Source organism: Nerophis ophidion, linkage group LG08 (assembly GCF_033978795.1).
Source record: "Nerophis ophidion isolate RoL-2023_Sa linkage group LG08, RoL_Noph_v1.0, whole genome shotgun sequence".
In the NCBI taxonomy this organism is placed as follows: Eukaryota; Metazoa; Chordata; class Actinopteri; order Syngnathiformes; family Syngnathidae; genus Nerophis; species Nerophis ophidion.
The window spans coordinates 13,283,808-13,299,640 of record NC_084618.1 but is presented as its reverse complement, the minus strand read 5'-3'; the positions used below and the strand labels follow the sequence as shown (position 1 = coordinate 13,299,640).

The 15,833-nt window shown below is 38.0% G+C and overlaps 1 protein-coding gene and 1 long non-coding RNA gene across 2 annotated transcripts in view; both read left to right on the top strand.

The window, feature by feature from the left end:
* LOC133557340 (uncharacterized) overlaps positions 1 to 12,491 on the top strand; it is a 252,154-nt gene extending 239,663 nt beyond the window's left edge. The window contains exon 2 of the long non-coding RNA XR_009807748.1: positions 9,307 to 12,491. This is a non-coding gene — a long non-coding RNA (uncharacterized LOC133557340). The remainder of the gene's footprint in view (positions 1 to 9,306) is intronic.
* rnf157 (ring finger protein 157) overlaps positions 1 to 12,491 on the top strand; it is a 79,550-nt gene extending 67,059 nt beyond the window's left edge. Inside the window, 2 exon segments of the mRNA XM_061907732.1 lie at positions 858 to 962; positions 3,183 to 12,491. Of these exon segments, the coding sequence (XP_061763716.1) occupies positions 858 to 962; positions 3,183 to 3,328 (251 nt within the window). The 3' untranslated portion in view covers positions 3,329 to 12,491.
* Positions 12,492 to 15,833: the final 3,342 nt, after the last annotated feature.

Here is a 15,833-nt window from a genome sequence, read left to right as displayed (position 1 = left end):
GGACAAGTCGCCACCTCATCGCAGATAGACAACATTCACACTTACATTCCTAGGGCCAATTTAGTGTTGCCAATCATCCATCCGTCCATTTATATACGTGTGTATATACACGTATGTGTGTATATATATATATATGTGTGTGTGTGTATATATACAGTGGGGCAAAAAAGTATTTAGTTAGCCACCGATTGTGCAAGTTCTCCCACTTAAAATGATGACAGAGGTCTGTAATTTTCATCATAGGTACACTTCAACTGTGAGACAGAATGTGGTAAAAAAAAATCCAGGAATTCACATTGAAGGAATTTTAAAGATTTTATTTGTAAATTATGGTGGAAAATAAGTATGTGGTCAACCATTCAAAGCTCTCACTGATGGAAGGAGGTTTTGGCTCAAAATCTCACGATACATGGCCCCATTCATTCTTTCCTTAACACGGATCAATCGTCCTGTCCCCTTAGCAGAAAAACAGCCCCAAAGCATGATGTTTCCACCCCCATGCTTCACAGTAGGTATGGTGTTCTTGGGATGCAACTCAGTATTCTTCTTCCTCCAAACACCACGAGTTGAGTTTATACCAAAATGGATACATGGATGATACAGCATAGGATTGGGAGAATGTCGTGTTGTCAGATGAAACCTATTTTGTTTTATATATATATACAAATATATATATAAATATATATATATATATATATATATATATATATATATGAATGAATGTGAACTTATCTCTTTTGACATTTTCCTCTCATTCCGCAACGCTTCACCCCGGCATGGCCGACTGAACCCCCCCCAACCCAGCCCTCCGCTGCTGTGCCTGGCTGCTCTTGTTTGACCTTTGCCCTCGCTTGCAGGTGGGCGGAGCAGGTGTCCAGAGTTGGCCAATAACAATCGGGGCCTGTGTGACACGCCCTCTTTGGGCCTGGACAATGAGCAGGCTCCCGACAGCCGATTCGCCGGTGAGTGGTGCCCGGCGTCGAGGAATCAAGGACGTGGGGGCGGGGTGTGGGTGCATGGGGTATCCTGACATTAGCACAATGCTACGCTAACTTGAGAAAGCACAATCTGGACCTCCTCCTCCTCCTCCTCATTTCCAGCCCGTTGCTGCTTCATCTTCACACCTGCTTGCATGTCCACTTCACTCTCCTTACCGTCCTTTCCTTATCTCCTCCATCCTTTATCTTCCTCCTCACCCTTCAGCACCGCCACCCTCGTCTTTGCTCTACACCCATGTGGCGTTTTAGGGTCAATGTCGTGGTGGTTTTTTTCTCTCTCTGTGTGTGTCGTAAAAAAGTGTCTTGTTATCTCTCTCTTTCCTTCCCATGTTTCCCCTCCACTCCGCCTTCCCCCTCGTCACCTGCCTTCCCTCCGTCTCCCGCCCGCTTTTGGATGGAAAGATGAGGAGTCGTGCCCGGTACAAATTGAGGACTAGGTATGAAGTGTTGGCTGTGTAGACGAGTGGGTCTCATGTTGACTACATGCGGCTCCTTAGCGCCGCCCTAGTGGCTCCCTGGAGTTTTTTTTTTCTTAAATTATGAAAATACTAATGCTAAAGTCTGTGAACATTGCTCCAAAGTCAGGATTTTTTGGGTAGATTTAATGTGCATACAAAAATAAACATTGACGGTCGCAAAGGCACCAATATATGATAAAAGAAGACGGCAGAAAAAGTAGATAAATAAAGAAAAACATTTACTGTGTCGGTTTTAAAAGTGCTCCCTCTCTGGTCAACATATGAAATGACAAGTGTGTGTATAAAATTGAAATGCCAAAATTGGCCAAAATTAATAAAGATAAAAATATTTGTATATAGAGACATACTCTAATAACTTGAGGTAAATAATGAAGATTAAAAACAATTACAAACAATAAAAAACTAACATTTACTAAAAGCTTACCTTTTTTGTATTTGCATAGTATGTATATATTATTAATGTTGTAAATACAAATCTTTATAGGTCTAGAAAGGGTGGTCCAATAGAGATAGGCATTTTTCGGAGATTCAAGAAGTCCGAGTCCATTGTTCTCTCCCGGAAAAGGGTGGATTGCCATCTCTGGGTTGGGCAGGAGACCCTGCCTCAAGTGGAGGAGTTCAAGTACCTCGGAGTCTTGTTTACGAGTGAGGGAAGAGTGGATGATGAGAGCGACAGGCGGATCGGTGCGGCGTCTTCAGTAATGCGGATGCCGTATCGATCCGTTGTGATGAAGAAGGAGCTGAGCCGGAAGGCAAAGCTCTCAATTTACCAGTTGATCTACGTTCCCATCCTCACCTATGGTCATGAGCTTTGGGTCATGACTGAAAGGATAAGATCACGGGTATAAGCGGCCCAAATGAGTTTCCTCCGCCGGGTGGCGGAGCTCTCCCTTAGAGATAGGGTGAGAAGCTCTGCCATCCGGGTGGAGCTTAAAGTAAAGCCGCTGCTCCTCCACATGGAGAGGAGCCAGTTGAGGTGGTTCAGGCATCTGGTCAGGATGCCACCCGAACACCTCCCTAGGGAGGTGTTTCGGGCATATCCGCCCGGTAGGAGGCCACGGGGAAGACCCAGGACACGTTGGGAAGACTATGTCTCCCGGCTGGCTTGGGAACGCCTTGGGATCCCCCGGGAAGAGCTGGACGAAGTGGCTGGGGAGGGGGAAGTCCGGGCTTCCCTGCTTAGGCTGCTGCCCCCGTGACCCGACCTCAGATAAGCGGAAGAAGATGGATGGATGGATAAACTCTAGTAATTAAATTATAAAAACATTTTTGGTAAGTCCGCGTTGGCAAATTTTTCTAGAAAAGTCCGGTCTCATCACAATTAAAAAGCTGCTGTGGTGCGTCCCTTCAATACCAGCAGGAAGTACATTTAATAGTTTGTGAATTAAAACCTTTGCAAAAAACAGTGTTGGTGGATCTGTTTGCCACCGCCATCTTATTTGCCGAGAGCCAATAAAAAACAAGCTGTCCGCACATTAAGCACCCCGGCCCTGCGATGAGGTGGCGACTTGTCCAGGGTGTACCCTGCCTTCCGCCCGATTGTAGCTGAGATAGGCGCCAGCGCCCCCTGCAACCCCGAAAGGGAATAAGCGGTAGAAAATGGATGGATGGATGGATGGATGGATGCTCTAATAAAAATGTGTGTTTTTTTCAACCGTAATATGTGATCTATTTACAAATGTCCCTTTGTTTATGTCTTGTTCAGGTCTCATGTACCTCGGAGGCTACAGGCCGGGTTCGGACCCCCACCCCCACCACCACCACCACACCTCCACCAGCAACCAGGAGGAACAAGGGGTCGAGAACCGGGAGAGTCCCAAACAGCCCCGCCACGGACACCTCGTTGTGTAGCGCACACACACACACACACATACACACTCACTACTGGCACTTCCGACTTACTCAGTGCTGCATCGCTGGATAAGGATCAAAACAGGGAACCACACCGTCAGTCCTTGGAGACGCGGTGTAGAAGACTTCTCGCTTGTCCAAGCACTTTTATATGTTTATTTTTTTTTTCCCCCAGTTTTTATTTATTACCCGTAGGTCTTACTAACCCGGTGTTGTGGCTCTCCTTCAATACCACCAGCCGATCAGTCAGGGGCGACCGTCACCTGCTGTCACCTTTGCCAGCAGGCGCACGACATTGAAACAACGTTGAGATCTTGTTGGATTAGGTCCTGACTTTGAGCAACTTAAACGCAACGTTGAAACAACATGCTTTTTGATGACGTTTAATCAATTTTGGGTTGTGACGTTGATCTGACCATTGAATTTTGGTCATTTCTCAACCAATGTCCTACAACTCAAACATAACGTTGAAACAACATGCTTTTTGTTGACATTTAATCAATGTTGGGTTCTGTCCTTGATATGACCTTTGAACTTTGGCCATTTCCCAACCAATATTCTACCCCAGAAACATAACGTTGAAACAACATGCTTTTTGTTGACATTTAATCAATGTTGGGTTCTTACGTTGATTTGATCGTTGAACTTTGGTCATTTCCCAACCAATATCCTACAACTCAAACATAACGCTGAAACAACATGATTTTTGACGACGTTTAAACAATGTTGGGTTCTAACATGGATCTGACCGTTGAATTCTGATCATATCCCAACCAATATTTTACAACTCAAACATAACATTGAAACAACATGCTATTTCATGACATTTAATCAATGTTGGGTTCTAACGTTTATCTGACCATTGAATTTTTGTCATTTTCCAACCAATATGCGACCACACAAATACAACGTTGAAACAACATGCTTTTTGACGACGTTTAATCAATGTTGGGTTCTAACATTGATCCGACCATTGAAATTTGGTCATTTCCAAAACTTTATCCTACAACTCAAACATAACATTGAAAAAACATGCTTTTTGACGACGTTTAATCAATGTTGGGTTGTAACATTGATTTGACCATTGAACCCCAACCAATATTCTGCCACAAAAATATAAAGTGGAAACAACATGCTTTTTGATGACATTTAATCAATGTTGGGTTTTAACGTTGATTTGACCATTGAATTTTGGTCATTTCTCAACCAATATCCTACAACTCGAACATAACGTTGAAACAACATGCTTTTTGATGACGTTTAATCAATGTTTTGTTCTAACGTTGATTTGACCATAGAATTTTGGTCATTTCCGAGTCAATATTCGACAACACAAATACAACGTTGAAACAACATGCTTTTCGTCGACATTTAATCAATGTTGGGTTCTAACGTGGATTTGACCGTTGCATTTTGATCATTTCCCAACCAATATTCTACAACTCAAACATAACGTTGAAACAATATGCTTTTTGATGACGTTTAATCAATGTTGGGTTCTAACATTGATCTGACCGTTGAATTTTGGTCATTTCCAAAACTTTATCCTACAACTCAAACATGACATTGAAAAAACATGCTTTTTGACGACGTTTAATCAATGTTGGGTTGTAACATTGATTTGACCATTGAACCCCAACCAATATTCTGCCACAAAAATATAAAGTTGAAACAACATGCTTTTTGATGACATTTAATCAATGTTGGGTTTTAACGTTGATTTGACCATTGAATTTTGGTCATTTCTCAACCAATATCCTACAACTCGAACATAACGTTGAAACAACATGCTTTTTGATGACGTTTAATCAATGTTTTGTTCTAACGTTGATTTGACCATAGAATTTTGGTCATTTCCGAGTCAATATTCGACAACACAAATATAACGTTGAAACAACATGCTTTTTGTCAACATTTAATCAATGTTGGGTTCTAACGTGCATTTGACCGTTGAATTTTGATAATTTCCCAACCAATATTCTACAACTCAAACATAACATTGAAACAACATGCTTTTTGATGACATTTAATCAATGTTGGGTTCTAACGGTGATCTGACCATTGAATTTTAGTCGTATCCCAACCGATATGCGACCACACAAATACGACGTTGAAACAACATGCTTTTTGACGACATTTAATCAATGTTGGGTTCTAACATGGATCTGACCGTTGAATTTTGATCATTTCCCAACCAATATTTTACAACTCAAACATGACATTGAAACAACATGCTTTTTGATGACATTTAATCAATGTTGGGTTCTGACGTTGATTCGACCATTGAATTTTGGTCATTTCCCAACCAATATGCGATGACACAAATACGACGTTGAAACAACATGATTTTTGTCGACGCTTAAGCAATGTTTGGTTCTATCGTTGATTTGACCATTGAATGTTGGTCATTTCCCAACCTTTATTTTACAACTCAAACATAACATTGAAAAAACATGCTTGTTTATGACATTTAATCAATGTTGGGTTCTGTCGTTGATTTGACCATTAAATGTTGGTCATTTTCCAACCAATATTCTACAACACAAATACAACGTTGAAACAACATACTTTATGACAACGTTTAATCAATGTCAGGTTCTGACGTTGATTCGACCATTGAATTTTGGTCATTTCCCAACCAATATTCTACAACATTGAAACAACATGCTTTTTAACAACGTTTATTCAATGTCAGTTTGTGACATTGATTTAACCTTTGAAATTTGGTCAACGTGGATCCAACGTTGTCTCAATTTACCAATGCAACTATTTTGCAACGTTGTTTCAGAGTCAGTTTTAATTAAAGGACATGTATGTATAATCAACGTTGTATCAACGTCTGGTGCCCGCTGGAACATTCTTATTATTATTACTAATCTCCCGCCCCAGAGGCCCCGCCTCCCTTGCATGCGTCCTCCACTCACCTCTGCTGAATGTGAAGTGGAAACAAGAGACTTGGACCAATGAAAAGAATGTAGGACCATTGTCTCCCAGAAGGAGGCGCCCTCATGTTAATTGGAATGCCATCCAACACGCGTCTGAGCATGTCAGTGTTATTATTATTATTATTATTATTATTATTATTGCAGAACAGTAATGAACTTTAAGTACATTTGGATTTAGGGGTGTGCAATGTGCGGTACGGGGGTCATATTGGATCGTAGCTTTGGCATATTCTAAAAACTATTCAGTACTTATGAAGAGGGGTTCACAAAAAAATTTGGATTATTATGGAATCGGATTCTGAATCGATGAATAATTTTAAAAATGTTATTTTAAAAAAATGAAAAAAAATTTTTTTATTATTTGAATATATAATTATAAATTTTTAAAAAGATCGATACTTATGAAGAGGGGTGCGCACAAAAAATAGGATTCTTATGGATCTCAATTCTGGATCGATTCATGATTTTAAAAATGTTATTTTAAAAAAATGAAAAAAAATTTTTTTATTATTTGAATATATAATTATACATTTTTAAAAAGATCAATACTTATGAAGAGGGGTGCGCACAAAAATTAGGATTCTTATGGATCTGGATTCCGGATCAATTCATAATTTTTAGAATTTTATTTTTAAAAAAAGGAAACTTTTTTTTTATTATTATTTTAATATATAATTATACATTTTTAAAAAGATCAATACTTAATGAAGAGGGGTGCACACAAAAATTTGAATTTTTATGGATCCGGATTCTGAATCAATTCATAATTTTCAAAAATGTATTTAAAAATTGTTTTTTTTAAATATTATTTTAATATAAAATTATAAATTTTTAAAAAGATTAATACTTATGAGTAGGTGTGCACACAAAAATTAGGATTCTTATGGATCCGGATTCTGAATCGATTCATAATTTTCAAAATTGATTTAAAAAACAGTAAAACATTTTTTTTATTATTTTAATATATAATTATACAATTTTAAAAAGATAAATACTTGTGAATAGGGTTGCACACACACACAAACACAAAAAAAATCAAGATTCTTAGCCATACCGATTGTAAATCAATTAATAATCAATTCTAAAAAAGTTTAAAAAAATGTTTTATTAAAAAATTAAAAAAAAAAAAATTCCTGTTTGGAAGAAGTTTTATTACAATAATTACACTAAAATATTAGTTCTATGAATCTTTGGGCAGCACGTCATTTGATTCGGTATTTGAGGGTAAAAATTGGATTCGGAATCGATTCTTGATTCACACAATTTAAAATAATTAAACATTTTTAATAATATTATGTGCCAGTTCCATACCGTAAAAAAAATGTCAAAGTTACTGTTAAGTCTTTTAAATAGCTGCTTGAAACCTATTTTGGTTGCGTAGCATTTAAGGCTAATTTTGAATAGCTCACATTTTGCAGAAGGCCATGTTGTGAGTTGTCCAGTGAAAGGTTGTACAAATACTTTCAAGTTTAAATCCTCATGTATCGCTCACATGTCTGGGAAACACAGGCATTTTACTATTATTAGTGACAGGGGAGGGTGGTGGAGCATTGTTTAGGGCTCGGGCCTCACAGTTAGAAGGTCCTGGGTTCGATTCCCGGTCTTTCTGTGTGGGGTTTGCACAGCTGGACAGGACAGATTACATTTTTCATGTTTTTAATCAATTTTTGATTTTTTTAATTGGTTAAGAATTGTTACAAATGAGAATTGCAATTCAGTCAGTAATTTATTATTTTTTTGACATTCCTACATAATTATACATTGCGAGAATCGGTTTAAATCGAGAAACCGTTTTAATCGAGAATCCGTTCTGAATCGCATTGTCACCCCGAATCAAAAGTGTTGAAATATTCCACCGCTGACAAATAAGGTAGAAACGAGATATTACACATACCCGTAACATAAAGCTTAGGCTAGTTAGCTTAGCTTAAGTTGGCATACTTTGGATTGGTTTTAGCATCTTTAAAGCGGAACTGCACTGGTTTGGAGTATTTTGCTTATCAGTATGAGAGACAAGAACACAAAATATTTCAGTTTTCTTTCCCGCTTTCTAATATATATTCTGAATCGCTTTCTAGCCAGTCTTGGTGGCTAGCAATGCGGATAATAGGAGCAATCAACTCTACCTTATAAATCGCCGTCAACGATACTTTATTTACATTCCGTAACCTGTATGATAACCAAACTTTAGCAACATCGGCGTGCTACGATGTTACCCATAAAAGCTAGCTACGGCAAGAGATAAGCCAGCTACGAAACGCGTTAGGGTGTGTAATGCAGAATGCTGCGATACAACACCAATTTGTAGTGACTGAAATCATATTACAGTATCGGTAAAGTATTAGCCCACATTTCATGTTTTGTTTGCACACTGTGTCATGTCATGATACACACGTGACGTGCTGCGTGTATCATGATCAATATTAAGTGTGACTCACTCGATGGACAGTTTGGTCCGGCTCGCCGGGGACGTTTCCTGTTGATTTTGGGGCAAGCACTCCATTTATGTCGAAATAGGTTGGCTCCAATTTCCAAAGTTTTACCTCACTTTCTCGGCTTCAACTGGGTCCAACGTCTCATCATACTTGCCAACCTTGAGGCCTCCGAATTCGGGAGAATATGTGTATATATATATATATATATATATATATATATATCTGTTCTTGAATGAGTATATCCATTCGGCCACCGTGTTCAATGGAGAAGTCTGATCTACAAAATTTGCAGGCAGCATACGCCTTCCTCTTCGAGCTGTCCTGGATGAAAATGATTTTTTCCAATCATTTTGGAACTTCCAAGCGTTCTTCTTCTTCTTACTCGTCATCGCCATGTCTCTTTCGTTCTTCTGCTTCGTCTATGTTATGTTTTTGGACATTACTACTTGCCGTACTTTTGAAGCAATGCATGAAGGGAATCCGGATGTTGTGTGTCAGTGCCGGCTGGAATAAACACACGCTGAGAAATAGCTCAATGCCTGCCTACTTTATGGGTTATAGATAAACCTATGGATAACGGAGACATATATATTTTCAGGTGAGAGAGGAAGCTATAGGCAGTGCTTTTAAGGCATGCCCTCAATATTGTTGTCCGGGTGGAAATCAAGAGAATGGTTTCCCCGGGAGATTTTCGGGAGGGGCACTGAAAATCGGGAGGGTTGGCAAGTATGGGTCTCAGTCTTACCTCGTGCTCGCCTCTGGAAGCAGCAGTTCATCCTCAGTATATTCAGCCTCAAAAATATAAGGTTGCAAATCCTTATTTGTCCAAAAATAGTCATACTTGTTGTGTGTTACCAAGTCTGCCGTGATTAGAAGACACACTCGTGTTTGATCACAGAAGTAGGAACACAAGTTGTTGGCAGAAGTGGGAAGTGCGCTGCTATGGAAACAGAAATAAAAGCGCGATTATTGTCATTATGTCTCTCATAATGATCGTCAAAAATAGGCAAAATTCCCCCCAAAAAAGTGCAGTTTCCCTTTAAAGTCACAAAATGAATCAAATCGCCCCCCAATCAGCATCTATATATATTTTTTATGTGGCCCTGGCTGGAAAAAGTTTACACACCCCTGATTTAGATGCTATAATTTTGCCATTGTAACGGGACATGTTTTTCCTCTTGTTTTTCTTTGTTTTAGTTAAGCGTTCAGTCTTGTCTGTTTTTGTGATTTTATTTGTCGCAAAGCACTGTTGTTTACTAGAATGTGGATGAAACGGTGACATTTGTAAAGGTTTACAGTTTTACGGTAGGAAAGAAGATTCACACGGCCCCCGTTCGTCGGTGGTTACCCGACACACGAAACGTGACGAATTGCCGCCAGACAACAGCAGAGTGTTGGTTATCTTGAAATGTGTTTCATGACAATTCCGACTTTGACCAGTTGCGATGTAGGGTGTCGCTTACTACTATTTTCAGCAGACATTGCAACGTGATTATCCGGCCCTTTTCCTCTCACGTGAGATCCACCCAGGAACGGGGCCGTGTGAAAACCTTCTCTACTGCACACAGACACACACACACACACACACACACACACACACACACACACACACACACACACACACTACTGGTCAACATTTGGAATGGGGACCAAGATGTTGTTCGGTACTTGTGGGGACCACCCTTTCTACAGGTTGTGGAAGCATGAAAAAAATTAAGTAAAATGGCCACTGGCCAGTTAGCTCATACACGTCTTTAAATCTCTGGATTAATGAAGTAATGTGCTGATCACTCTTACTGGGGACCCTGGGGAAAAATTTAACATGATTCATGGGGACCAAATTTAAATCATTTTGCATAATTCACTCACATTTGTTCGTGACTACTGAGGACCATATAAAAAACTAAAAAGTTCAAATTATATATGACATGATGCTTCACGGTGGCAGAGGGGTTAGTGCGTCTGCCTCACAATACGAAGTTCCTGCAGTCCTGGGTTCAAATCCAGGCTCGGGATCTTTCTGTGTGGAGTTTGCATGTTCTCCCCGTGAATGCGTGGGTTCCCTCCGGGTACTCCGGCTTCCTCCCACTTCCAAAGACATGCACCTGGGGATAGGTTGATTGGCAACACTAAATTGGCCCTAGTGTGTGAACGTGAGTGTGAATGTTGTCTGTCTATCTGTGTTGGCCCTGCGATGAAGTGGCGACTTGTCCAGGGTATACCCTGCCTTCCGCCCGATTGTAGCTGAGATAGGCGCCAGCGCCCCCCGCGACCCCGAAAGGGAATAAGCGGTAGAAAATGGATGGATGGATGGATGATGCAAATGTCTCACACTCAAACTAACAAGTAAACATGTTTAATGGGCCAAAGCTTAAAAATATCTTTGGCATCTTCAGAATGGATCTGACTATCATTTAAAAAGGTTTACCTTTAGGGGACCTATTTTTTTGTCCCCATACCGTAAGATGTCCCCTAAAGGTGACTGTGTAAACAGAGCGATGTCCCCATTAACTCAGCATTGCCAGAAAACACACACACACACGCACACACACACATACTGGTTATCATTTAGAATGGGGACCAAGTTGTTGTTCGGTACTTGTGGGGACCACCCTTTCTACAGGTTGTGGAGGCATAAAAAATGAGGTTCAGTTAGCTCATACACGTCTTTGAATCTCTGGATTGATGAAGTAATGCGCTGATCATACTTACTGGGGACCCTGGGGAAAAGTATTTAATATGGTTCATGGGGACCAGATTTAAATCATTTTGCATAATTCATACAAATGTGTTCGTGACTACTGAGGACCATATAAAAAACAAAAAAGTTCAAATTATGTATGACATGATGCAAATGTCTCACACTCAAACTAGCAAGTAAACATGTTTAATGGGCCAAAGCTTAAAAATCACTTAGGCATCTTCAGAATGGATCTGACTATCATTTAAAAAGGTTTACCTTTAGGGGACCTATTTTTTTGTCCCCATACCATCAGATGTCTCCTAAAGGTGACTGTGTAAACAGAGCGATGTCCCCATTAACTCAGCATTGCCAGAAAACACACACACACACACTGGTTATCTTTTGGAATGGGGACCAAGTTGTTGTTCGGAACTTGTGGGGACCACCCTTTCTACAGGTTGTGGAGGCATAAAAAAATGCGGTAAAATGGCCACTGCCCAGTTAGCTCATACACGCGTTTAAATCTCTGGATTGATGAAGTAATGTGCCGATCAGTCTTACCGGGGACCATAGGGAAAAGGAGTTAAGATGGTTCATGGGGACCAAATTTAAATCATTTTGCATAATTCACACAAATGTGTTCGTGAATACTGAGGACCATATAAAAAACAAAAAAGTTCAAATTATATATGACATGATGCAAATGTCTCACACTCAAACTAACAAGTAAACATGTTTAATGGGCCAAAGTTTAAAAATCAATTAGGCATCTTCAGAATAGATCTAGATGTTACATGACCCCATACCGTCTGAAGTCCCCATTAAGTCAACATTGCCAGAACACACACACACACACAGCAAAAGGGACATTGGTGCACTATTAGCCGTTTCGTAGGCGACACAGGAAGCATGATAAGTCCGGGTCGGCCTCCCGCAGGTGAATGAATGGCGGCTCCAGTCACATGGTCACGGTCTGAATGTGTCGGCGAGTATCAAAAGGGGCGGCCATATGTAGGAAGCCACTTTTTTGTAGGACTGTAGGCGTGAAATAGTCAGTGAGAACGTGAGATGGACAATAAAGGTTTTTTTTTGCAACTTAACGTTTATTGTTGTTTTTGTCTCGTTGTTCCAAGAGTAGTCACCTTCTTGTCCATTCAAAAACTGGCGAGGAGCAAAAAGTTGTTTTTAAATATCCATCCATCCATTTTCTACCGCTTGTCCCTTTCGTGGTCGCGGGGGGGTTGTTTCAACATATTTTTTTTTAATTATGAAAGACTTTTAGACATGAAATAACTTTGTTTTATCCATTAAATGTAGACGTACTGGTGCTTCCTGAGGCTGAGCCAATCACAGGCCACGATACACAACAGTGCGCCATGATTGGTTCGCTCTCATCTAGTGGCCATGCTACTGTAGTAATGATACTTTTAATTCATTAAGCCACACTGTAAGAAAAGTTTTATTTTGTACTATTTTACGGTAAAAAAAAAACCTGGCTGCTCAGTTACCGTAAAAACAAGCGTAGTATTGATTTTTCTTTTACCGTAAAAAATGACCGTGGAATTTATGGTACAAAACTGCAAGCTCAGTTGCCAGAATCTTACTGTAAAAATGACAGTAGTTTGATATTTCCTTTTACAGTAATGCACTGTAAAAATGATGATAGATTTTATTGCAATAGATTTTAGTATTGCACTGTAAAAATGCTCCGAAATGTTTGGGTAAAAAAAAAACCTGGCGGCTCAGTTGCCAGAATTTTACAATAAAAATAACAGTAATATTGTAATTTATTTTACAGTAGTGCACTGTAAAAATAATGATAGATTTTAGGGTAAAATTGTCAGCTCACTCACCCATATTTTACCGTAAAAATAACGGTAGTATCGCTTTTTAGTTTTATTTAAATAAAATTTAAAATAGTATTGCACTGTAAAAATAATAAATAATTGGGTAAAAAAAACACCTGGCGGCTCAGTTGCCAGAATTTTACAGTAAAAATAACAGTAATATTGTAATTTATTTTACAGTAGTGCACTGTAAAAATTAGGGGCAAAAACTGTCAGCCAAGTTGCCAGAATCTTACTGTAAAAGTAACAGTAGTATGATATTTCCTTTTACAGTAATGCACTGTAAAAATTATCATAATGTTTAGGGTAAAACTGTCAGCTCAGTCACCAAAATTGTACTGTAAAAATGACAGTGGTATTGTTTTTTGTTTTGTTTTGTTTTTTTTGTTTTTTTATATCAAAGCACTGTAAAAATTCCCGGAAATTTTAAGGATAAAAAAACCTGGCAGCTCAGTTTCCAGAGTTTTACTGTAAAAACAAGCGTAGTATTGACTTTCCTTTTACTGTAATGCACTGTAAAAATTACCGTGGAATTTACGGTTTAAAAACTGGCAGCTCAGTTGCCAGAATTTTACTGTAAAAATAACTGTAGTATGATATTTCCTTTTACAGTAATGCACTGTAAAAATGATCCTAGATTTTATAGTAAAATTGTCAGCTCAGTCTCCCAAATTTTACCGTAAAAATAAGGGGGGTATCGCTTTTTAAATTTTTTGAAAATAACATTGGACTGTAAAAATGCCCCGAAATTTTGGGGTAAAATAAAACTGGCGTCTCAGTTGCCAGAATTTTACAGTAAAAATAAGAGTAATATTATAATTTATTTTACAGTACTGCACTGTAAAAATTACAGTAGATTTTAGGGGTAAAACTGTCAGCTCAGTCACCCAAATTTTACTGTAAAAATGACAGTGGTATCAATTTTTTTTGTGTTTTTTTTTTTATTTTTATAGTAAAGCACTGTAAAAATTCCCGGAAACTTTAAGGGTGAAAAAAAACGGCAGCTATGTCGCCAGAGTTTTACTGTAAAAATAGGAGTAATGTTGTTTTTTCTTTTACAGTAATGCACTGCAAACTAGAGTTTTACTATAAAAATAATAGTACTATTTGTATTTATTCCACAATAATGCACTATAAGTTACTGTAAAAGTAACATTACTATGATATTTCCTTTCAAAGTAATGCACTGTAAAAATGACTTTACCTGTTCCGGTAAAACTGTCAACTCAGTCGCCAAAATTTTACTGTAAAAATAACAATGGTATCGTTTTGTTTTTTTGTTTTGTTTTTTGTAGTAAAGCACTGTAAAAATTCCCGGAAATTTTAAGGGTGAAAAAAAAAACGGCAGCTATGTCGCCAGAGTTTTACTGTAAAAATAGGAGTAATGTTGTTTTTTCTTTTACAGTAATGCACTGCAAACTAGAGTTTTACTATAAAAATAATAGTACTATTTGTATTTATTCCACAATAATGCACTATAAGTTACTGTAAAAGTAACATTACTATGATATTTCCTTTCAAAGTAATGCACTGTAAAAATGACTTTAGCTGTTCCGGTAAAACTGTCAACTCAGTCGCCAAAATTTTACTGTAAAAATAACAATGGTATCGTTTTGTTTTTTTGTTTTGTTTTTTATAGTAAAGCACTGTAAAAATTCCCGGAAATTTTAAGGGTGAAAAAAAAAACGGCAGCTATGTCGCCAGAGTTTTACTGTAAAAATAGGAGTAATGTTGTTTTTTCATTTACAGTAATGCACTGCAAACTAGAGTTTTACTATAAAAATAATAGTACTATTTGTATTTATTTCACAGTAATGCACTATAAGTTACTGTAAAAGTAACAGTACTATGATATTTCCTTTCAAAATAATGCACTGTAAAAATGACTTTAGCTTTTCCGGTAAAAACTGTAAACTAAGTCGCCAAAATTTTACTGTAAAAATAACAATGGTATCGTTTTGTTTTTTTGTTTTGTTTTTTATAGTAAAGCACTGTAAAAATTCCCGGAAATTTTAAGGGTGAAAAAAAAAACGGCAGCTATGTCGCCAGAGTTTTACTGTAAAAATAGGAGTAATGTTGTTTTTTCATTTACAGTAATGCACTGCAAACTAGAGTTTTACTATAAAAATAATAGTACTATTTGTATTTATTTCACAGTAATGCACTATAAGTTACTGTAAAAGTAACAGTACTATGATATTTCCTTTCAAAATAATGCACTGTAAAAATGACTTTAGCTTTTCCGGTAAAAACTGTAAACTAAGTCGCCAAAATTTTACTGTCAAAATAACAATGGTATCGTTTTTCCTTTCACAGTAATGCACTGTAAAAATGACTTTTGCTTTTTTGGTAAAAACTGTCAACTCAGTCGCCAAAATTTTACTGTAAAAATAACAATGGTATGGTTTTTCCTTTCACAGTAATGCACTGTAAAGATGATCACAGATTTTAGCGTAAAACTGTCAGCTCAGTCCCTAAAATATTACCGTAAAAATTACTCTGGTATCGTTTTTTTATTTTTTTTATTTTTTTAGTAAAGCACTGTAAAAAATATCAGAACTTTTAGAGTGGAAAAAACTGGCAGCTCAGTCGTCA